The 25,492-nt window shown below is 44.4% G+C and overlaps 1 protein-coding gene across 1 annotated transcript in view; it reads left to right on the forward strand.

Annotated features, from left to right (window-relative positions):
* PROS1 (protein S) overlaps nucleotides 1-25,492 on the forward strand; it is a 114,241-nt gene that overhangs the window by 49,262 nt on the left and 39,487 nt on the right. The window contains exons 6-8 of the mRNA XM_063956289.1: nucleotides 1,399-1,530; nucleotides 2,512-2,637; nucleotides 6,315-6,436. Coding sequence (XP_063812359.1) covers nucleotides 1,399-1,530; nucleotides 2,512-2,637; nucleotides 6,315-6,436 — 380 coding nt within the window. The remainder of the gene's footprint in view (nucleotides 1-1,398; nucleotides 1,531-2,511; nucleotides 2,638-6,314; nucleotides 6,437-25,492) is intronic.

Here is a 25,492-nt window from a genome sequence, read left to right on the forward strand (position 1 = left end):
GAGAAAAGGAGGGTGGGAACACATCTAGAGGCTGCTGTTTGCACAGCGCCCAGGTGAGGCTGGAGGACAGTTAGACAGCCCAGGTGGAGCTGCAGAACAAGTCAGTCTGAAAGACTGCTGCAGTCAGGGGATACTGCCTGTTGAGAGAGTCCAGCTAGGGCTGCAGTCAGAGTCAAGCAGGCCAGGTGGCCAGGATTCATACCTGCAGGGAGATTCATAAAGTCCGATACTCTTAACTGTGAAGCTGTGGCAGTGAGCCAAGCCAGTCTGGAGCCTGTGTTACCCTACAAGTTACAGGACTGAAGCGGATACTGCGAGTGGGCCAGAAGGCCGGTCCAGAGTGGTAGAGGGGAGCTACTAAGACTTCGACATTGTGAGGAAGACTTTACATGTGCAGAGTAGCTGCCTTCTATTAGCAAGGAATCAAGAAGTGATTTAGTTGCCCCGAATAAGGGCTATGTGTTTATTATTATGCTTCCTTACAGTACAGCTCTTTTCATTTATTTACCTGAAAAAGCTGTGTGGAGCCTCGTTTGAGACTAAACATTGCACCAAATACACCCCTCTACCGAGCTAATTACCCCTTATCGTTACAATAGTTACTATTGTGCCACATGCATATTAATATTTAATAGTGCCTCCATATGCAAATAGCCCTATTTTGGCAGATTTACCCTGTTATACACTTGCCATGGATACAAGGAGAGGCCCAGTGCTAGTTATCTCTATGGGGGAGATATATCAAACCTTTGAGCGAGAGAAAGTGGAGAACTTGCCGATAGCAACCAGTCACGTTCTAAGTGTCATTTTATAGACTGTGCTGTATAAATAAGGGCCGTAACTTGGGGCGTGTGAGCAGTGCGGATGCACAGAGCACAGTACTCTGTGTGCGGCACAGTCGCTGCCCCACGGCACCCTGCAGGCAGTATCTCAGCAGCAGTGCCGCCTGTAGTGTTCTTTAGATGCTACAGACGGAGACCCTGCCATGTTTACAACTGCCCGGAGCATCTTGAAGACACTCCAAGCGCTGCTGCAGTTCTGGGTGCCGGTGGCCCCACCTCTATGCATGACGTTATGCACAAAGAAGGCGGGGTCTGCACAGGGCGCTCCGAGCCCTAGTTACAGCGCTGGTATAAATGATAGCTAGAAGCTGGTTGCTATGGGCAACCTCCACTTTATCTCTCTCAAAGCTTTTGTACATCCCCTTCCCCTTTTCCCTGTGCGTGTGGACCCAATTGTTTTTTTTTTCAGGCCTCCACCAGTAGCATTTACCATACAGATTGGGGGTTCTCTCGCTTAGTCACTGTTTTATGTCAGAGGATTCATCAGTGTTAATAATAATAAATATGTTTTGCTGCATAACGTCGCTTTAACAGCAACCTCTGGGTTTTATTTCAGACATAAACGAATGTAAGGACACGGATAACCCCAATGGTGGCTGCAGTCAGAGATGTATGAACATACCGGGCAGCTACCGGTGTGCCTGTGACGATGGCTACTACCTGCTGGCTGACAAGCATACCTGTAACGGTAATTGTTCTACTCGCGTCTTTCAGGTCTACGGTCCTGTGCTGCAGCTACATCCCTGTCTCATCCCCCAAATCAAACTACATGGGACACATGAGATAAGAATTTGCTCATACCATTCTCTTGAGAAACAGCGCTTCCTAATGTCATCAGACCCTCACATTATTTAACATCAGACCCTGAATGCGTTTTACCACCACCCTCCACGTTTCTGTGCTCCCTGAGGAACTTTGATACCTTTATCTCTGCTGGGTACAGAGAAGCCATCAGTCACTGCCACAAAAGACCTCACAAAAGACTCTCGCTGTAGCTGAAAAGCTAATTCTGTACAATACAGAGCACAGGTCCTCTGTGATTAAGAGCCATATCCCTCTCTCTGTATCTCCAAAGTCTCCCAGAGAAGCTGAGGGAGACAGATCTGGTACTATGTCATTGTAATCAATTGATGTTCATTGCTGAGAATCTGAGAGAAGACACAGCCAGCAGACCTTACATAAATCTACTATCTGTTATCCTCATCCCTTGACACCAGGGTAGAGATCATCCAACATCCGATTTAACACAATATATGTTTTTTTTCCACATATTTGTTCCCCTGACTCGCCTTTCACATTTCTATATATTTTATTAGTATGTTTGTTCCCTGACTGTTATCTGTTACATCTGTGTTTCATTTGTTGCATCTGTTTTGCGAGAGAGCTGATAAATGTGAGTGCAAGTTTCTTGCTGAATGCAAAAGCAAAGTGAAGGAAGACAAATGACGGGACAGTTCTAGGCAGCGGATGACACATTGTATATCACCCAGCAGCACAGAGGCCAAGTGGCTCACAATTTATCCATGTAGACAGGACCTGGATTCCAACCTATCCAGTACTTATTCACACTTAATCCATATTATTATCCGTTTCATGGCAGGTAACAAACCGGACACTTTTCCGGCTGCATGTATATATTGTGTATGTAATATGTCTTTGTTTTCAATAGATAGAAATGAATGTGAATTGAGCCCGGTAATCTGTGGAGGGGCACGATGCGTGAACACACAAGGAAAGTATGAGTGCATCTGTGATGCTGGATACCAGTTTAATACGTCGTCAAAGATGTGTGAAGGTAAATCTGAGCCATAGCTTAGTAACTAGTGTGCAGCTGCTATTGGGAGTGTAACTGGGGAAAGCTGTTATCTGTATTAGACAGAGAGTTCTATTCATGAAGCAGTGGAAAGAGTGGAGAAGTGAGCCAGTGGAGAAGTTGCCCATGGCGACCAATCAGCATTGAACAAACATTTAGAATTTGCATACTATAAAATAATACAGAGCAGCTGATTGGTTGCCATGGGCAATTTCTCCACTGGCTCACTTCTCCACACTTTTCACTGCTTCATGAATAGACCCCAGACTTAGAAAAACACTCCGGAAACTGGCAGTGCAGGATCCCTTCCATAGTACTAACCAAGCCCAGGCTGGACAGCACCCCTAATGGGTTCATTCCCTCTAAAAAAAATTAAGAGCCCTTTCCCTAGGAAAATGAGCCCTTGCTGATAGCACTAGGGCAGGGGTTCTCAAACTTGGTCCTCAGGACCCCACACAGTGCATGTTTTGCAGGTAACCCAGCAGGTGCACAGGTGTATTAATTACTCACAGACACATTTTAAAAGGTCCACAGGTGGAGCTAATTATTTCACTTGTGATTCTGTGAGGAGACCTGCAAAACATGCACTGTGTGGGGTCCTGAGGACCGAGTTTGAGAACCTGTGCACTAGGGTATTCCTCACAGCCCTAATCAGTGGGTGTGGGTTAATAAATGTTAAAAAGAAATGTAATAAGTATAATTTCCTCTGGTGAGCAACAGGACCAAGCATTCCCAGGCTGTCTTTAAAGGGGTAGGTATGCTGGTGTTTGTAGTACTACGAGCTTCAGGTTACACATGGCTGCTAGGGCATTCTAGCGCTTGAGGAACAAGAAGGACCGTCATGGCTTAGTATGCCTGAACCTGTAGAGCACGAAGGATGAAATTAGATGAAATATACACAAACACTAAATGATTATTTTTTTTAATAATAAATACAAAAGCCCAACATAAAACCTATTACAGACCTTAGTCCTGGGGTCCATGGGGTCATTTTTATTCCATGTAGACATCCAAGGGTTGTTAAAATAACAAACCATTGACAACAAAGACTCGCTCCTTAAGGAGCCCCGATGTGAATCACTAAGAAGTGTCGTGACTTCTAGTTATACAGTTCAGCTTTCCCAGTGTATCAGATAAGACCATGAGTATTTCCCACTGGATTGCGCTGAAGTCATACGTGGCTAGCGTAAGATACAGTGCTCTTATGTAAGACTTGCATTAATTCAGAGCATATTGGGACACCGGGACTGTCTTTACTTTGTCACTTTTGTGTGTATGTTATATTGGGTAAAGTCCATCTATAAATGTGCTTCTCGTGTGCATAGGCAAATGTAGGAGGGGGTTTCCAGTCATTTGGAAGCCCCCCCCCCTGTTCCCACCGCCTGGACCCCTGCTGTGGGAGGCAATTATAATGGATCCCATCAGCCCTGCATATAAACGGGGCTGCACTTTGTAAATGGGTGTTATCAGTTTAATGTAATGTGTAGAAATCATTGCTAGCAATTAGGAAGGAAACCCCTTTAGGATTTTCATAGTGCAAATTCTACTCTTGCATTTTGTTACGGCCTCGTTAGATGTGTGATTCTTTTATGTATTTTTTAAATTTTTACATTTTTTAGTATAAAATACTGTACTGCACATGTTCCCTGAAGTTGTGAATTTATACCTCCTGTACGTGTGCAGGTTTAGGAACAGCTTACAGTTACCACACCTTAGGTGAGAAAGACAAAGCATGGTCTGCTTATCTGCTAGTGCCCACACTGTTCCTACAGTGCAACACAGGTAAATGTATTCATGTAGTTGCAGCGCAATTAAAGGTGGACAGATTTGCAGATACACCTGTCAGAGGGCATATCTCTCGCCGGTGCAACGATCCACGTTAATGATGATCATTATCGGCACTGCAGAACTTTACAGTGCAAAATAAATAAAGATTGAATACAGATGTGTCCTCATACATCTTGCCTCAATACACTGCGCAGCTGCAGATGCCTGGCGTTAGTGAGCTGAAAGGTCCTGTGCAACTCAATTAGCGTTGGGAGTCTTTTTTTTTTTTTTTTTTTTGCAAATAAGACGCACAAGCCATTAAAATTATATGCGGCATACCTATATTATGTGTGCGACTGCAGCTGTATCTGTATTCGAAATGCTACATTACATTATTTTTTAGGAACACACTGTAACGGAGCATTTCATATGCAAATACAGCCGCGGTCGCACACAGAATATAGGCATGCTGTGTATCCTTTTAAACAGGAAAAGCTGCTTGTGCGTCCGATTTGTGATGGAAATAAGACGCATTTCAATGAATAAAGTCACACCACGCTACCATATCACGCCTAACATGCAAGGAGGCTAAATATAAGTGGGCACATCTGTAACTAGACAGTACTGCCAGTTACTGCTAATGCAGAGAGGCAAGCAGCCGTGAGTCCCCTTTTGACCAATTTGTTGGATGTGTAAACAGCAGTTATACAATGTGTCGGCACAAGTCACTGAAGATTCCAGTAGCATCATGGGATTTTTTTCGATAGCCAGGCCTGGCGTCTTGCAGTGGGTAACTGAATGAAAGTACACATTTTTGTGGTCAGAAGTGGAGCCTTTTACCTGTGTTGCACTGTAGGAACAGTAGCAGATAAGCAGACCTGTACTTTGTTGTGTTGGAGAAAGGTTAATGACTGCACAATCAACCTAAAATTTGTAGAACCGAAAAGTACATAACAAAATACAATTCATTACAGACCAGAAAATCAATACATGTTTTCAAACATAAAATCTGAATGTAGATTAGGTATCTTACTAATAAATGCTAATTGGTAAGCATCTGATTCTATTATATGCAGTAGATACCCATTAACAAGTGTGCAAAGTCTTTCACTGCATGAAGGGTAATAAAAATGCTCATCAGATTTATAAAATCTGTTGCCGTGGATAGAGAGAAACATAGAATGTGATGGCAGATAAGAACCACTTGCCCATCTAGTCTACCTATCTAGATCGACACAGCCGTCCTTATGGATGAACTGAATGAACACCTCCACTCTGATTATAGAAACAAATCCCCCAGTGAGTGAAGTGAGGAGCCTCAGGGTGTAATTCAGACATGATCGCAGCAGCAAAATTGTTCTCTCATGGGCAAAACCATGTGCACTGCAAGGGGGAGGGGCAGATTTAACATGTGCAGAGAGAGTTTGATTTGGGTGGGGTGTGTTCGAACTGAAATCTACACTGCAGTGTAAAAATGTATCTACCCTGCACAGAAACAAAATAACCCACCAAATCTAAATTTCTCTGCACATGTTATATCTGCCCCCCCCCCCCCCCCTGCAGTGCACATGGTTTTGCCCATTAGAGAACAATTTTGCTGCTGCGATCAGGTCTGATTTAGGCCCTCATTTCAGAGTGTGGTGCCAGTAGCCCACTGACTGCTGCTGGTCATATGGAGGATGCTGGGTTTTACAGGTATTGGCTTTATGCACTACAGGAATGATTAGTCCCGCATGAGGGATGTTACCAGTGCTATCGCGTGACAGGTGGTGCTGTAGGCATAGGGCTCTCTCAGGTACAGCGGGTAACATGTAGACAAAGTCTGTATGTCACCATCATAGCTGCACGTCAGACGCAGGACCTTCTCTCGGAGTTTCTCATTTGTTTTATAGACGTAGATGAATGTGAGGAGGATATCTGCAGCCAAGTGTGTGTCAATAAGCCTGGAGGTTACAGATGTTACTGTGAAGGAAGAAAGAAGTTTAAGCTTGCTCAGGACAAGAAATCGTGTGAAGTGAGTAGACCAGAATTTTATATTCATTATAATAATTCGGCATAGCACCTGTTACTCTCCAGTTTAGGCATGGAAAGCTTTATCCAGTGTTTGCAGATAGATAAAAGACACTCCTACAGAATATGTAGAGCAAAAGCAAATTTAAGACCTTTGGTTATTTCTTCATAGGCATAGCCAAGGGTGCTAAGAGATCTGACGGGGCCTGGTGTGGTGGTGTGACCAGTCTTATGGTTTGTTACCATTGTAAACACAGGAGTTCTTTTTACACGATGTAGGTGGCTCTGGCATGCCACCTTGGGAACACAGCTGTGCCCTCAGTGGTTGCCTCAGGTACTGGAATGCCTAGGCCAGGTGGGCAGAGGGCCCCTGGCTAGTCCGTGACACCCTTACAACACTATTCCCCACCCCCCTCCCCCTGCAAAGCCTCCTGATGTCGACCTTGGGAGTAGCAGCTGCTTTGTGGCACAGTGGTGTAAATGGGTGACCATGTTTTTTGTAACAACCATTATATTCTCCCTTCCTTCAGACAAGGCTGCAATTGTTTGTATAACATTTACACGTTAATGTATGTAAAGTGTTACAATTTTTGGACCTTATTCAGTAAGGATTGTAAAACATGTCATTCACAATCCAGCCGATTATTGAATAACTGTACATGCGCGGCGTTCCCATCGCGCAAGCGTGAACAGAAATTGCGTACAGATTGTGATCGAAATTCAGCCTTTGACTGACAGGAAGCCGTCGTCTCTGGGCGGAAACCTGCAGTTTTCTGGGTGAGTCTGAAAAAACGCAGGCTTGCCCAGCTGTTTTTAATGAGGGCCTCTGACATCAGCGATGACCACTTCCAGCCTCTTGTGTCGCAGTAATTGTGGATGACCTTGCCTGGCACAGATAGGAAAAATCTTCGATGTTCCGGTAATTGCGTCTGGTTCTGCGATCAGCCCGCATATTACGATGCATTCACAATTTTTGCAAGGGGCTTTTTTTCTCAATTTCTGGGCAGCAACTTTTTGATCGCAGAAATGCTACTTAGCAGAAATGGCAATCCTTACTGAATAAGGTCCTTTTTACCTACCAGCCACCTATTAACAGACCATCGCTTTTATCCAAGCACCTCTCCGGTAACTTATACCGTGGTAGATTTACAGTTTAGTTTCCATAGTCTGCCTGCATCTAACTCTTGTTAGATATCTCATAAAACAAGGTAAAGGATGCATGTATGAAAGTCAGGCATTGTGGAGGTGACAGAGACTGACGCCAATTGCAATGCTGCTACCTCTCTCGGCGCAGCAGCGGTGCTCAAATATGCTAATGCTGCAGTCTCGGTCCCTATGTATTTCTATTGTAAATTTTAAGGAGTCATTACGGAATTCTGTGACCAAGTAACACTTTTATACCACATAATGCACATAATATTTTATAACAGAGTTTGTGTTATTCCTTATAATGTACAATCTTTCACAATGAACACTGACGCGCTGTCACTATTTATACAGGTATTATTTCCAAGAATATGTACTCGTACATATATCAGCATCATTTGCACATTTATACTGCAATCAGGGGTTGGCTGGCAACTTTTAGCCTGGGAGGCAAATGCGACAAGTGGCCTCAGCTTTTCTACCAGCGCACAGCAATGGCAAAATGGATATGGCAAAAAACCCTGCAAAATCTGATTACTGCCTCCATTGCCCCTTACATAGCTCTCTGATTGCCCCTCCATGGCTGTCTCATCAAGCCCTCCCTGTATATCTCCTATATACCCCCTACATAGCTGTCTCATCAAGCCCTCCCTGTATTTCTCCCTGATAGCCACTACATAGCTGTCTCGAGTCCTCTCTGCATATATGACACGGAGCCCCTAGTAGCACTCACTGTCCACCTCACAACACTCTCCCATTCCTGCAATGTCCACCTCATAGCACCCCCTGTCCGCTTTAATAATCCCCTCACAGCACTCCATGGAACATTCCAAATCCACCTCACAGCACTTCCTCCGGCCCAAAGTTTTGGACTACCCTACACACATTGGTCTTCATAGGAAAAAAACACACACACATGGGCCCTGACAGGAAAAATAAACAAACACATTGATCACCACAGGAAAAAAATAACACCTTGGCCCCCAAGGTCGCAGCAATACGCTGTGCAATTAACAGACCTATCAGCTGGTTATCTGCTGATCGGGATGATTATTGAACAGTGCAAGACCAGAGATAGATATTAATAGATAAATATTTAGTAGTGCCCCATATGGTTTTATAGGGATGCTGTCAGGTGACCAACGCTGGCATCCTGACACCACTCGGAATGCCGGCCCCGGAACTCCAACCGGCGATAACCCAAAGGTAAGTATTGGATTTAGGGTTAAGACTAGGGCGGGTGGTGGTTAGGCACCATAGGATGGGGGGGTTAGCCATAGCCGCTACTCCCTCCCCAAGTCTTAGCCCTAGCCACCACCCCCATATGATTAGTCGTAGCTGCCACCCCCACTATCTTAGCCCTAGCCGCCACCCCAGGTGGGCATGTGACTGCTGGCATCCCAACCGTCGGCATTACATATCACCCATTGTATAAGTCACAGATGTGCTGGCCGAAAGTGAAAAGGATAGAGGGGGCAGAGGATGCCTAAAACGTAACTATGGAGGGAATTAGATAAATCTGGACGGTTGAGCCTTTCATCATCTCTGTAATGTGCTCAGAAGTTTCTTGTTATGCCCTGGAAGTTTGTTGATAAATATGAAGGATGCGTGGTGATGATCACGTTCAAGGCAAAAAGACATAAGTAAGAGATACTCAGAAATACATTTTGTTTGTTTTCCCCATTTGTCTCAGACTGGTGAAATATTTAGGCCATCTGTTCTCTCCAAATGTTTTGGAACACACTCAAGAAAATAAACTAGGATATATCGTGCTGGGCACTGCAGCTTGGCGTGTGGTAGCCAGACAACTATAATGTATTATCAGTGTCTAGCAGATTTATCATTATACTCCTCATCAATTATAAAGCTTTCCATTTTCATCCCAAAGATAAGATATGGTACGTTTCTTACTCTAAAATAAGTACTTAACTTTATTGGAAAAATTATTTTGTCATCTATCTTAAATAATGGCCATACTTAAAGATGCATATTCTGTATCTAAGGATTTCATTGCGTCTGTATCTAAGAACTTCATTGTCTTCACTTTACAGTACTGTACATATACTGTATCTAATTATTTTTGTTTTACAGTAATGGATTATAGTACTGATAAGTCATGTTGTTGCCTTATATGCCTTGGCTGTATATTTATTATTATTATAATTTCTTATATAGCACAGCAAATTCCATTGCACTTTACAATAGTAACAGTAAAAGAACAAAACTGGCTAGTAACAGACAGAAATAGAGGTAGGAAGGTCCTGCTCGCAATCTTACAATCTATAGGGAAATAGGCATTGAATCTCAAGGACAGGTGCTATCTATTGCATAATGGTCCAGTCAGATTGCAAAGGTTCTTAATGGGCTGTATAATATAGTCCCCCAGCAATGTTGGCCATTGGTCAGGAGGATGTGAAAGTGAGTAAAGACAAAATATGTGTGGACTGTATAGAGGGGATATATTTGAGTAGGATAGGTTATGTGGGTGGTTCTGGAATCTGACAAGACTGTTTGAAGAAGTGAGTTTTCTGGGAAAGCATGAAGGTTTGGAGACTAGAGGAAAGTGTTATTGTGCATGGAAGGGCATTTCACAGAGTGGTTGCAGCCCGAAAAAGTCCTGCAATCATGAGTGGGAGCAAGTAATGCATGTGGAAGAGAGACGCAAATCTTGTGCAGAGCGGAGAAGTCGGGTTGGGAGACATTTTGAGATAAGAGAAGAGATGTACATTGGTGTAGTTTGGTTAAAAGCCTTATGTGTAAGTAAAAGTATTTTATATTGAATACGGTAGAATACCGGTATATCATTTCTACAAGCCAGTAATTTGCTCTGTAAATCAGGCAGGCTTCTATTAACGTTCCAGCTGTTTCACCTTAGCTTGTTTACTATCATAACTTTGCTAAAATGTCAACTCAGGGTAACCAAACATACATCTCAGACTTAGGGAAACAGCATTTTTTGTTCTTGCCGCAATACCATATCATGATAGGTGACTTGGGAATTAAATCGGGGGAAATCATATAAATTGTTTGAATACCAGGCCACAGTACACAGCACTTGGTCCTCTAGCACACAAATACAGGACTGTATCAAAATGTAAGGATATTTAAAAAAAATTGTGAACTATAGTCAAATGTAGTAGAGCTATTTACACAACCTAGCTGACATTCAAATTGTACATCGTATAAGATGCTAGTTCCATATATACAGGATAATTGAAATTAACACTGCATTGTTATAATGTAGGGACCTATTATGCAAAAAGTGGCAATACTGAAGCTTTTCTACCACTGCTCATCGCACTTAAAAATATTGTATTTATACCCATATGCTGAGGTGTGTGCGTCTCCCCACGTGTGCAGGATGGCACCATGGGGGTCATTCCGAGTTGTTCGCTTGCTAGCAGATTTTAGCAGCATTGCACACGCTAGGCCGCCGCCCTCTGGGAGTGTATCTTAGCTTAGCAGAATAGCAAACGAAAGATTAGCAGAATTGCGAATAGAAAATTCTTAGCAGTTTCTGAGTAGCTCCACACTTACTCCTACACTGCGATCAGCTCAGCCCGTTTCGTTCCTGGTTTGACGTCACAAACACGCCCTGCGTTCGGCCAGCCACTCCCCCGTTTCTCCAGACACTCCCGCGTTTTATCCTGGCATGCCTGCATTTTTCCGCACACTCCCAGAAAACGGGCAGTTTCCGCCCAGAAACACCCACTTCCTGTCAATCACACTCCGAACACTTCAACGATGAAAATTCTCCGTTCAGACGTGAATAAATCTACTAAGTTTTGTGCTAAAATACTTAGCGCATGCGCACTGAGTACCATACCATGTGCATTTTTGCCTTAATCGCTCCGTTGCGAAAATCGGCAACGAGCGAACAACTCGGAATGACCCCCTATATATAATACATATGCATCCAGTTTATGTCAGTCATACATCACACTGGTGCACAGACCAGTTTGTTTTCCCAACACTGGATGTAGTAAGGGGATGGGTGCAGTATGACTAGCTCCACTGCAGATCCCAGCAAACAGGGACATTATGTAGTGAGAGCTTCGGGCATAATGATGATTGGTGCCTGGGCCGCCCCCATCAGCAACCTGCCTACAGAGAAGGAAATGGGAGAGGGGGCGGGGTAGAAAGAGAGCTTGTTGATCACGTCAATGGAGATAGCTGTACACGCAGTCTCGTCTTGTAAAGCTCAAACAGTGTCCTCAGCACCCACGTGTATGTAATGATGACATGTGGAAGTACTGTACGTCTGCCTGGTGTGATAACATGGTTATGTCTAGAATCAAGTTGGAGAAAGGACCACTGACGTCACCAGTGGGAGGAACCGCGTCACCGGGGGGGAGGAGTTATGCCTAACATGCAGATGTATTAAGCTTGGAGAAGTGATAAAGCAGGGATAAGTGCAAGGTGATAGCGCACCAGCCAGTCAGCTCCTGTCAATTTACATATTGGAGCTGATTGGCTGGTGCATTATCACCTTGCACTTATCACTGCATTATCCCTTCTCCAGGCTTAATACATCTGCCCCAGGGTACCCCTCGCGGGCTTGGTTCGCTCGCCACCGGGTTACTAAAGGGAGTAGTTGGTGGCGTGGAAAGTGACAGAACTATCCTGCTGGCCTATCTCCTCCCCCTGGTGATGTGACTCCTCCCCCTGACATCAGAAGTCCTTTAGCCCACTTGATTCTAGCATCTGTGATAACATCCCTCCTTCAGCCAGGTGATATGAGGTCATTCCAGGACAGTAACTGTGGCAAACATGATAAATGTATTAATTATATAATACTGATATGGCTAGAGAGTGCCAAGCCTCATCTTATTGCCATTTATCCGGATTACAGTATAATAAGCCCAGCATTGGCCTGTATTAGTAAGTAACTCCGTAAATGTGACCACACCAGGAGGTGCTTCACGTCATGTTACTGCATGATTGCAAAGAGATTTCTTTACATTTTGTTTTTTTAACCAAAAAAACTACCAAATTTATCAGCAGACTCTAATTCTACAAGAGAAGTATGGGGAGCATTCAGATAAAATAAGCGGGTCCTTCCTATACAATGCAATTTTTTGTCTATCAGCCTAGGTATTTATTTGCAAGCTGCTAGTATTATATCCTTGCAAATAATAGATAATGGAAGTTAGAGTACTAAGGGCCAGTGATAATGGGCATCCCTGTGCCACTCTGAAATGTATTGGTTGAAGAAGAAGAGTTCCCCTGTAAATACACTGACTGTCATTATTTAATCAAAGGAAATAATAAGGGCGCTGTTGTTCAGTTGCTGTATAAAAAATGTATTTACTTAGTAGAATCTACATAAAATGCAAACATTTATATATCGCACAGCACAGATGATGTAATGGTTAACATTACTGCTTTACAGCACTGAGGTCATGGGTTCGATTCCCACCATGGCCCTAACTGTGTGGAGTTTGTATATTCTCCCCATACTTGTGTGGGTTTCCTCTGGGTGCTCCGGTTTCCTCCCACAATCCAAAAATATACTGGTAGGTTAATTGGCTCCCAACAAAATTAACCCTAGCGTGAATAAGTGTGCTGTACATGTGGTAGGGAATATAGATTGTAAGCTCCACTGAGGCAGGGACTGATGTGAATGGCCAAATGTTCTCTGTAATGCGCTGTGAATGAATATGTGTGCGCTATATAAATAACTGGTCATAATAACATGATTGGTATCCAACGCATAACAATACAATAAAAAAAAGTATTGGAATAATATGAATTACCCTTATTTCTCTAACGTCCTAGTGGATGCTGGGGACTCCGTAAAGACCATAGGGAATAGACGGGCTCCGCAGGAGACAGGGCACTTTAAGAAAGAATTTGGATTCTGGTGTGTTCTGGCTGCTCCCTCTATGTCCCTCCTCCAGACCTCAGTTTGAATCTGTGCCCGGACGAGCTGGGTGCTACTTAGTGAGCTCTCCTGAGCTTGCTATAAGAAGTATTTTGTTAGGTTTTTTTTATTTTCAGGGAGATCTGCTGGCAACAGACTCCCTGCATCGTGGGACTGAGGGGAGAGAAGCAGCCCTACTCTCTGAAGATAGGTCCTGCTTCTTAGGCTACTGGACACCATTAGCTCCAGAGGGATCGTACACAGGATCTCACCCTTTGTCGTCCGATCCCGGAGCCGCGCCGCCGCCCCCCTCGCAGAGCCGGAAGGAAGCAAGAAGACTTCGAAATCGGCGGCAGAAGACTCCAGTCTTCAAACTGAGGTAGTGCACAGCACTGCAGCTGTGCGCCATTGCTCCCACACTACACCCACATACTCCGGTCACTGTAGGGCGCAGGGGGGGGGCGCCCTGGGCAGCAATTAGGACCTCTTGGCAAAAGTGGGCATATATACAGTTGGCCACTGTATATATGCATGAGCCGCCGCCATTATATTATACAGAAACGCGGGACAGAAGCCCGCCGTTGAGGGGGCGGGGCTTCTTCCTCAGCACTCACCAGCGCCATTTTCTCTCCACAGCTCCACTGAGAGGAAGCTCCCCAGGCTCTCCCCTGCAGATTCACGGTAGAAGAGGGTAACAAGAGAGGGGGGGCACATAAATTAGGCGCAAAAACATAATATACAGCAGCTACTGGGTTAACACTAAGTTACTGTGTGATTCCTGGGACATATAGCGCTAGGGTGTGTGCTGGCATACTCTCTCTCTGTCTCTCCAAAGGGCCTTGTGGGGGAACTGTCTTCAAAAAAGAGCATCCCCTGTGTGTGTGTGTGTGTGTGTGTGTGTGTGTGTGTGTGTGTGTGTGTGTGTGTGTGTGTGTGTGTGTGTCGGTACGCCTGAGTCGACATGTTTGATGAGGAAGGCGATGTGGAGGCAGAGCGGGAGCAAATGGATGGGGTGTCTCCGCCGACGACGCCGACACCTGATTGGATGGATATGTGGAAGGTTTTAAATGATAATGTTAATTCCTTGCATAAAAGGTTGGATAAAGCTGAAACCTTAGGACAGTCAGGGTCTCAGCCCATGCCTGATCCGATGTCGCAGAGGCCGTCAGGGTCTCAGAAGCGCCCACTATCCCAAATTGTTGACACAGATAGATACCGACATGGATTCTGACTCCAGTGTCGATTATGATGATGCAAAGTTACAGCCTAAAGTGGCAAAAGCCATCCGTTACATGATTATAGCAATGAAGGATGTGTTGCACATCACAGAGGAAACCCCAGTCCCTGACAAGAGGGTTCATATGTATGGGGAAAAAAGGCAGGAGGTGACCTTTCCCCCTTCACATGAGCTAAATGAGTTATGTGAATAGGCTTGGGAATCTCCAGATAAAAAACTGCAGATTTCCAAGAGGATGCTTATGGCGTAACCCTTCCCACCAACGGACAGGTTACGCTGGGAATCCTCCCCTAGGGTGGACAAAGCTCTAACACGCTTATCCAAGAGGGTAGCCCTGCCGTCACAGGATACGGCCACCCTCAAAGATGCTGCGGATAGAAAGCAAGAGGGTACCCTGAAGTCCATTTATACACATTCAGGTACCTTACTAAGGCCGGCAATTGCGTCGGCCTGGGTGTGTAGTGCTGTAGCAGCATGGACGGATACCTTATCTGAGGAACTTGATACCTTAGACAAGGATACTATATTAATGACCCTGGGGCATATAAAAGACGCTGTCCTATATATGAGAGATGCTCAAAGAGACATTAGCCTACTGGGCTCTAGAATAAATGCAATGTCGATCTCTGCCAGAAGGGTCCTGTGGACTCGGCAATGGACAGGCGATGCCGACTCAAAAAGGCACATGGAGGTTTTACCTTACAAGGGTGAGGAATTGTTTGGGGAGGGTCTCTCGGACCTGGTCTCCACAGCTACTGCTGGAAAGTTACAAATTTTGCCATATGTTCCCTCACAACCTAAGAAAGCACCGTATTACCAAATGCAGTCCTTTCGATCACAAAAAGGCAAGAAAGTCCGAGGTGCGTCCTTTCTTGCCAGAGGCAGGGGCAGAGGAAAGAAGCTGCACAACACAGCTAGTTCCCAGGAACAGAAGTCCTCCCCGGCTTCCACTAAATCCACCACATGACGCTGGGGCTCCACAGGCGGAGCTAGGCCCGGTGGGGGCGCGTCTCCAAAATTTCAGCCACAAGTGGGTTCACTCCCAGGTAGATCCCTGGGCAATAGAGATTGTGTCTCAGGGATACATGCTGGAATTCGAAGAGATGCCCCCTCACCGATACCTCAAATCGGCCCTGCCAGCTTCCCCATTAGAGAGGGAAATAGTGTTAGCTGCAATTCACAAATTGTATCTTCAGCAGGTGGTGGTCAAGGTTCCCCTCCTTCAACAAGGGAAGGGTTATTATTCGACCATGTTTGTGGTACCGAAACCGGACGGTTCGGTCAGACCCATATTGAATTTAAAATCTCTGAACATATACCTGAAAGGGTTCAAGTTCAAGATGGAATCGCTCAGAGCGGTCATTGCAAGCCTGGAAGAGGGGGAGTTTATGGTGTCTCTGGACATAAAGGATGCATACCTTCATGTCCCCATTTATCCACCTCATCAGGCGTACCTCAGATTTGTGGTACAGGATTGTCATTACCAATTTCAGACGTTGCCGTTTGGTCTCTCCACGGCACCGAGAATATTTACCAAGCTGATGGCAGAAATGAGGGTACTCCTGCAGAAGCAAGGGGTCACAATTATCCCATACTTGGACGATCTCCTCATAAAAGCGAGGTCAAGAGAGCAGTTACTGATCAGCGTAACACGCTCTCTGGAAGTGTTAGGACAGCACGGCTGGATTCTAAATATTCCAAAGTCGCAGTTGATTCCTATGACTCGTCTGCCCTTCCTGGGCATGATTCTGGACACAGACCAGAAGAGGGTTTATCTCCTGATGGAGAAGGCTCAGGAGCTCATGACACTGGTCAGAGACCTATTAAAACTAAAAAAGGTGTCGGTGCATCACTGCACACGAGTCCTGGGAAAGATGGTGGCATCATACGAGGCCATTCCCTTCGGCAGGTTCCATGCGAGGACCTTTCAATGGGATCTCCTGGACAAATGGTCCGGATCACATCTTCAGATGCATCGGTTAATCACCCTATCCCCCAGGGCCAGGGTGTCTCTTCTGTGGTGGCTGCAGAGTGCTCACCTTCTGGAGGGCCGCAGATTCGGCATTCAGGACTGGGTCCTGGTGACCACGGATGCAAGCCTCCGGGGGTGGGGGGCAGTCACACAGGGAAGAAATTTCCAAGGCCTGTGGTCAAGTCGGGAGACTTGCCTTCACATCAACATCCTGGAACTAAGGGCCATATACAACGCCCTACGTCAAGCGGAGTCCCTACTTCGCGACCAACCGGTTCTGATTCAGTCAGACAACATAACCGCAGTGGCTCATGTAAACCGCCAAGGCGGCACAAGGAGCAGGGTGGCAATGGCGGAAGCCACCAGGATTCTTCGCTGGGCAGAGAATCACGTAAGCGCACTGTCAGCAGTGTTCATCCCGGGAGTGGACAACTGGGAAGCAGACTTCCTCAGCAGGCACGACCTCCACCCGGGAGAGTGGGGACTTCATCAAGAAGTCTTCACACAGATTACAATTCGGTGGGAACTACCACAGATAGACATGATGGCGTCACGCCTCAACAAGAAGCTACAGAGCTATTGCGCCAGGTCAAGGGACCCTCAGGCGGTAGCTGTAGACGCCCTGGTGACACCGTGGGTGTTCCAGTCGGTCTGTGTATTTCCTCCTCTTCCTCTCATACCCAAGGTACTGAGGATAATAAGAAAAAGAGGAGTAAGGACAATTCTCATTGTTCCAGATTGGCCATGAAGGACTTGGTATCCAGATCTGCAAGAATTGCTCACAGAGGATCCGTGGCCTCTTCCTCTAAGACAGGACCTGTTGCAACAGGGACCCTGTCTCTTCCAAGACTTACCGCGGCTGCGTTTGACGGCATGGCGGTTGAACGCCGGATCCTAGCAGAAAAGGGTATCCCGGAGGAGGTCATTCCTACTCTGATAAAAGCTAGGAAGGACGTAACAGCTAATCATTATCACCGGATATGGCGAAAATATGTTTCTTGGTGTGAGGCCAGCAATGCTCCTACTGAGGAGTTTCAGCTGGGCCGTTTCCTTCACTTCCTTCAGTCAGGAGTGGATTTGGGCCTGAAGTTAGGCTCAATTAAGGTCCAGATTTCGGCCCTTTCCATTTTCTTTCAAAAGGAGTTGGCTTCTCTGCCAGAAGTTCAGACGTTTGTGAAAGGAGTGCTGCATATTCAGCCTCCTTTTGTGCCTCCAGTGGCACCTTGGGATCTTAACGTGGTGTTGAGTTTCCTGAAATCACACTGGTTTGAACCACTTAAAACAGTGGAGTTGAAATATCTCACGTGGAAGGTGGTCATGCTATTAGCCTTGGCTTCGGCTAAGCGCGTGTCAGAATTAGCGGCTTTGTCTCATAAAAGTCCCTATCTGGTTTTCCATATGGATAGAGCGGAATTGCGGACCCGTCCACAATTTCTACCAAAAGTGGTCTCATCCATTCATATGAACCAACCTTTTGTGGTGCCTGTGGCTACTCGTGACTTGGAGGACTCCGAGTTACTAGATGTAGTCAGGGCTTTAAAAGTTTATGTAGCCAGAACGGCTAGAGTCAGGAAAACGGAGTCACTGTTTATCCTGTATGCATACAACAAGCTTGGTGCTCCTGCTTCAAAGCAGACTATTGCTCGCTGGATTTGTAACACGATCCAGCAGGCTCATTCTGTGGCTGGATTGCCGCAGCCAAAGTCAGTGAAAGCCCATTCCACTAGGAAGGTGGGCTCTTCTTGGGCGGCTGCCCGAGGGGTCTCGGCATTACAGCTATGCCGAGCTGCTACTTGGTCAGGTTCAAATACGTTTGCAAAGTTCTACAAGTTTGATACCCTGGCTGAGGAGGACCTATCGTTTGCTCAATCGGTGCTGCAGAGTCATCCGCACTCTCCCGCCCGTTTGGGAGCTTTGGTATAATCCCCATGGTCCTTACGGAGTCCCCAGCATCCACTAGGACGTTAGAGAAAATAAGATTTTACTTACCGGTAAATCTATTTCTCGTAGTCCGTAGTGGATGCTGGGCGCCCGTCCCAAGTGCGGACTTCTTCTGCAATACTTTTATATAGTTATTGCTTAAATAAGGGTTATGTTATGGTTGCATCAGGGTTGATCTGATGCTCCGTTGTTGTTCATACTGTTAACTGGGTATGTTTATCACAAGTTATACGGTGTGATTGGTGTGACTGGTATGAGTCTTGCCCTGGATTCCAAAATCCTTTCCTTGTACTGTCAGCTCTTCCGGGCACAGTTTCTCTAACTGAGGTCTGGAGGAGGGACATAGAGGGAGGAGCCAGAACACACCAGAATCCAAATTCTTTCTTAAAGTACCCTGTCTCCAGCGGAGCCCGTCTATTCCCTATGGTCCTTACGGAGTCCCCAGCATCCACTACGGACTACGAGAAATAGATTTACCGGTAAGTAAAATCTTATTATTTTCCTTATATAAAAATATCTTCAAGCTGCATGAATATATATGGATATTATTAGTATCAGCAGTGTTAGGGCATATATTATCCTGGAGACTTTTCTAAGACAATAGTTTCCTTAAAAGTTAGGTCCGGATTCAATTAGGATTGATACGTTCCACCCGCTGTAAATCTGTGGCTAACGAGCGTTAACCCATAGATTCTGGGATCAGTGCTTGGAGCTATGGGTTAACACGTTAGCCGTCGGCCACAATAAGGGTAGAAAGCCCTACTTATCATAGATTTATTTCCAAGCCTCAGGAGGGGGTGGACAGAAATCGGTGGAAAGTGCAGTCTGTGTGCCGCCGCGGGCTACAATTGAGTAGTTCCAGGCAATGTTTAAAGGCTAATACCCCTTTTCCACTAAAATCCTGGGTCTAACCTGGGTTTTAAAACAATTAAACATCACTGAGTGTTTATTTGTTCCCTATCTGTTCATTCTATCATTATTTAATGTCAGAACCCATTTTATTGATTTATTGTTAAAGTTAATTTTCGCTAAACCTAGTCAAAGCTATTGCTAAATGTACATATTCAAAAGTGCTGCCCGCAAACCAGAGACACAACACTTTTGATCCCATGCTGTTATGCGGGAATATAATATTGGTCATAAGCTGTCTATTACAGGTTGAGTATCCCTTATCCAAAACGCTTGGGACCAGAGGTATTTTGGATATCGGATTTTTCCGTATTTTGGAATAATTGCATACCATAATGAGATATCATGGCGATGGGACCTAAATCTAAGCACAGAATGCATTTATGTTTCATACACACCTTATACACACAGCTTGAAGGTAATTTTAGCCAATATTTTTAATAACTTTGTGCACTAAAAAATGTGTGTGTACATTCACACAATTCATTTATGTTTCATATACACCTTATACACACAGCCTGAAGGTCATTTAATACAATATTTTTAATAACTTTGTGTATTAAACAAAGTTTGTGTACATTGAGCCACAGAAAACAAAGATTTCACTATCTCACTCTCACTCAAAAAATTCCGTATTTCGGAATATTTGGATATGGGATACTCAACCTTTAATAATTGCTGTGGGTATACCTGGTATGAACCCTGTGCAGTTTTGATGTTTAACAGTGTGAATACTGTATTAGGACCTATAGTCAAAACGTATTTCTGTTGAATCCTTACCAGGTTTAGGAAAGACATACTATAGAGGGAGCTAGTGTGCCGGAGTCACATGGTCTGTGAAAAGTATTTAGTAACAGTGATGTTAGGTCAGTTTTTGGCTACCCTGTAACCCTAATCCACCCTTTAGTGCCTAACCCTAACTAACCCTCCTGTATCCTAACCCTTCCGCTAGTGCCTAACCTTCCCCTATCCTAACCCTAACCTCCCCACCTGTAGCCTACGCCTAACCCTTCCCTTAGTGCCTAACCCTTGTTGAAATATGGACAACAGACTATGGTTTTGTTTACATGCATGTAGTTACCGTACAGGGGCAGCAGATGGCGCTGTATAGTTACAGAGATGTAGTGTTTGTCTGTTGCATATGTTATGTACTTGTTTGTTTTACCTCACATGTGTTATTCTAGAAGAGTCTCTGAGGGAGAAAGACATAAGCTGATGATACTGAAACCTGTTGTATTGATCCTGCTATTTCAGTACTATATAAAGGAGATATACATCTCAAGTCTCGTTCTGTCTGTATACAAGGTAACTCCTGAGGTAATACTTTATCTAAGGCTCCCCACTGCACACCTATGGTATCGATCCATCGCACTATACCAACAGGTTATGGGCCCAGACTGGAGTCTGTACAAGATAAAGTTTTCAGGAGTGCATCCCAAGCAGCATCCAGATCACGAGTCGCACTGCAAGTCCCAGCAGGCGCAGACAGCAGACTGTGTAACGCACAAGAAACAACCCAGGAGAACCTTGGAAAGAAAACTGTGAGTAAAACAAGTTTAATACCACAGAAGAATAGAGAGATCTATACAAGGAAGGGTTATGGCAAATTACACAGATCTCAGACTAGCTGCAAGCAAGCTTTCTAATGAGAACTATCAAACATGGAAGTTTAAAGTAGAAATGCTATTAACCAGAGATGATTTATGGGATGTTATAAATGCAGACAGACCTGAAGGAGAGGATCAGCAGTGGATTAAGAAGGACAGACAGGCAAGAGCCACTATAAGTTTACTAGTGGAAGATGAACAGCTTATACACATAAGACAAGAGAGTACAGCTAAAGGCATGTGGTGTGCTTTGCAGAGAGTGCATGAAGGAGCAAGTTTGAACAGCAAACTATTCCTATTAAGAAAATTATATCAAATGAGATTTAATAAAGGCAAGACAATGCAAGAACACATCAGTGCACTACTAGAGATAACCATACAGCTCAGGTCAATGGGAGAAGAAATCAAAAGCAACCACATAGTAGCCATCCTCCTTTGCAGTTTACCAGATACATACAGTGCACTAATAAACGCACTAGAAATGAGACCTGAAGCAGAAATCACACCAGACTTTGTGAAGAACAGGCTCATAGAGGAGTATCAACGCAGAAAGGAGCTTACAGAGTGCAATACTGAAAGTGACACAGAGAAAGCACTTAAAATGGCGGACACTAAGCCACACACCAGGGAAACAAGAGCATGTTTCAGATGCAAGAAAGTGGGTCACCTGAAAAGAGATTGCACCATATGGAAGACAGAGCAGCACAAACCACCAGAAAGATTACACAAACAAAGAGCCAAAGCCACACTTACAGATACAGGAGCACACAAGTGGAATGGAACATTTAAAGCGACAGTAAACCAATTATCAGAAAAGTGGTATGTAGACTCAGGAGCGACTAGTCACATGACAAATAACAAGGACTTCTTTACTGAACTTGATTTGAACCATAAAGAAACAATCTACCTAGCAGATGGAACAAATATCATTGCAGAAGGGAAAGGGAATGGTCAATTCCTATGCTCCAAGGGTAATGGCAGCTATACAGAAATACCCGTAACAGATGTGCTATATGTTCCCAAGCTTGAGGGAGCACTGCTATCAGTAAAGAATCTAGTAGAAAAAGGACTTACTGTAAAGTTTCAGAATAATAAGTGTTTTATCCAAAACGGAAGAGAAACACTAGCTACAGCCAGAATAAAAGAACATTTATACTGTCTGGATATCGCAGCACAGCAGGCAAAGCTGAGTACACAGAAACACGCTGACTGTATTCATAAGTGGCATAGAAGATTAGGACACAGACACCCAGATTGCATAAAGGAAATGCAGAAGAGAGACCTAGCCAGGGATCTCAAAGTGTCAGACTGTTCAGAAATGATGAAGTGTCAATGCTGCATAAAAGCGAAAGCGACAAGGACAACAATACCTAAGAAAAGTGAAACCAGAGCTTCCAGACCACTAGACCTGGTACATAGTGATGTATGCGGACCTATGAAAACGCGAACCGTAGGAGACAAAAGGTATATACTGACATTCATTGATGACTACTCCAGGTTCACAGTCACTTATCTAATAAAAAGTAAAGATGAAGTCTTTGAAAAGCTGCAAGACTATGTGAACATGACCAGAAACAGGTTCAAGAGGAATATGCTAACTCTACGCAGCGACAATGGAGGCGAGTTCACAGGACAGAAAATAGAACGGTACTTAAGAGGACTCGGTATTGAGCATCAGAAGACAGTACCATATACACCAGAGCAAAATGGCGTATCTGAGAGGAAAAACAGATCACTAACAGAAATGATAAGGTGCATGCTTACAGATTCAGGACTACCTGATAAATATTGGGGTGAAGCAGCAGCAACAGCCACCTATCTTCAAAACAGACTACTTTCCAAAGCAGTAAGGAAGACACCATATGAGCTGTGGCACGGTAAGAAACCCAGCTTAAAGCACATTAGAGTTTTTGGATGCAGAGCCTTCGTTTACATTCCTGCTGAAAAACGAAGCAAGTTGCAGAACCGAGCAGAAGAGGGAGTTCTAGTCGGCTATAGTGAACATTCAAAAGGCTACAGAATCTTAAATCCAAGAACTGGAAAAGTAGTTATAAGCAACAGTGTGACATTCATAGAAGAAACACGAGATGATGTCATAACTCCAGTAGACTCTACTGAAGAAGAAGAAAGCACCAAATCCAAAGAAACAGATGATGTAGAGATCACTCAAGAAGTTGAAGTACAACACAAGACAAATACCAGCGACACTCATGAGAGTGCATCCGAGGGGGTGAGACGCTCTTCAAGAGAAAACAAGGGAAAAGCACCTACACGTTTATCTTACAAAGCAAAAGCCATTAACATACAAGAACCTGCATCATGGGAAGAAATTGCAAATTTTTCTGAAAGAGAAGCACAGAAATGGCTAGGAGCCGCAAAAGAAGAAATGGAATCAATGGAAGACAATCAGACATGGACATTGACCAGACTACCATTAGACAAAAAGGCCATAGGATGTAAATGGACTTTTAAGGTCAAGTATGATTCTGAAGGAAAAATAGAAAGATACAAGGCAAGACTTGTTGCAAAAGGATATTCACAGAAATTTGGAGAAGATTATGATGAAACGTTTGCTCCAGTTGTGAAGCACACTACCATTAGAACCTTACTCCTAACAGCAGCCATAAAGGGTATGAAAGTGAAACATTTCGATGTAAAGACGGCTTTCCTACATGGTGAACTAAAGGAAGATATATACATGGAACAACCACCAGGCTTCGTGAATTCTCAGAACCCAGATCACGTATGTAAACTGAACAAGAGTATATATGGTCTTAAACAAGCAGCAAGAGCATGGAATACAAAGATAAATGGAGTTCTGACAGAAAAGGGATTCATCAGAAGCAAAGCAGACCCATGTCTCTACACAAAGTTGATAGAGGAAAGATGGTTCTATGTATTAATTTACGTGGACGATTTGCTAGTTTGTTTCGAACAAGAAGGGGACGAAGTTGAATTGTTACAAGAACTAAACCGTCAGTTTGAAACAAAAGACCTCGGCCACATAACGCATTACTTGGGAATGCAAATCTCAAGAGAAGGTGATGGAACATTCACACTAAGTCAAGAAGTGGTATGGTTAATGCAACTACTATCAGACCTAGGAATGCCTCAAGAAGAACCTATCAAGATATATGAGGATAATCAAGGATGCCTTGCATTAGCGCAAACAGAAAGAGTGAACCCAAGAACCAAGCACATTGATGTCAAGCATCACTTCCTGAGGGATCTACAGGAACAAGGTCTTATAGAGTTGAACTATTGCCCAACAGAAGATATGACAGCTGATATCATGACTAAGCCTCTTACCAGAGAGAGACATTGGAGACTTACGTCAAAGATGGGTCTAACTGAAGAAACCCAGTCTGTTGAGAAGGGGTGTTGAAATATGGACAACAGACTATGGTTTTGTTTACATGCATGTAGTTACCGTACAGGGGCAGCAGATGGCGCTGTATAGTTACAGAGATGTAGTGTTTGTCTGTTGCATATGTTATGTACTTGTTTGTTTTACCTCACATGTGTTATTCTAGAAGAGTCTCTGAGGGAGAAAGACATAAGCTGATGATACTGAAACCTGTTGTATTGATCCTGCTATTTCAGTACTATATAAAGGAGATATACATCTCAAGTCTCGTTCTGTCTGTATACAAGGTAACTCCTGAGGTAATACTTTATCTAAGGCTCCCCACTGCACACCTATGGTATCGATCCATCGCACTATACCAACAACCCTAACACTCCATAAGCCTAACCCTAACCTCTCCTTCTGTAGCCTACCTCTAACCCTCACCTTAGTGCCTAACGCTCGCCTAACCCAAACCCTCCCTTCCAGTAGCCCTTCCCTACCCATCACCTTAGTGCAGAGGTTCCCAAACGCGATCCTCAAGGCAGCCCAACGGTCCAGGTTTTAAATGTATCCATGCTTGGCCACAGGTGACTTAATTAGCACCTCAGTCAATTTGATTTAACCATCTGTGCTGAGCCATGGATATACCTAAATCCTGGACTGTTGGGGTGCCTTGAGGACCGCGTTTGGGAACCTTTGTCTTAGTGCTTAAGCCTTCCCTAGCCTTACCCCCCCATATCCTATCCTTCTAGTGCCAGTCAGTGCAGAATATGTACATTATTACTGTCTACATTGTAAATGTCGCCATTATGACTACATCCTGGTGACAAGCGTGGTGCCAATGACAAATAGAGCTCAGGCTAAAGGCTACAGAATAATGTATCCACCTGCTCAAAGAACACACCAATGGCTGTGCAGCACAGTCACTTGTCATATGATACTAAATTCCAGAGAGATCAGGTATCATGAAGGTCACTTGGCTTTGGTGTCATTAAGAGAAAGGATACTCAGTTAATATAAATGTGGACAGGAGCGG

This window comes from Pseudophryne corroboree, chromosome 2 (assembly GCF_028390025.1).
Source record: "Pseudophryne corroboree isolate aPseCor3 chromosome 2, aPseCor3.hap2, whole genome shotgun sequence".
NCBI classification, from domain to species: domain Eukaryota; kingdom Metazoa; phylum Chordata; class Amphibia; order Anura; family Myobatrachidae; genus Pseudophryne; species Pseudophryne corroboree.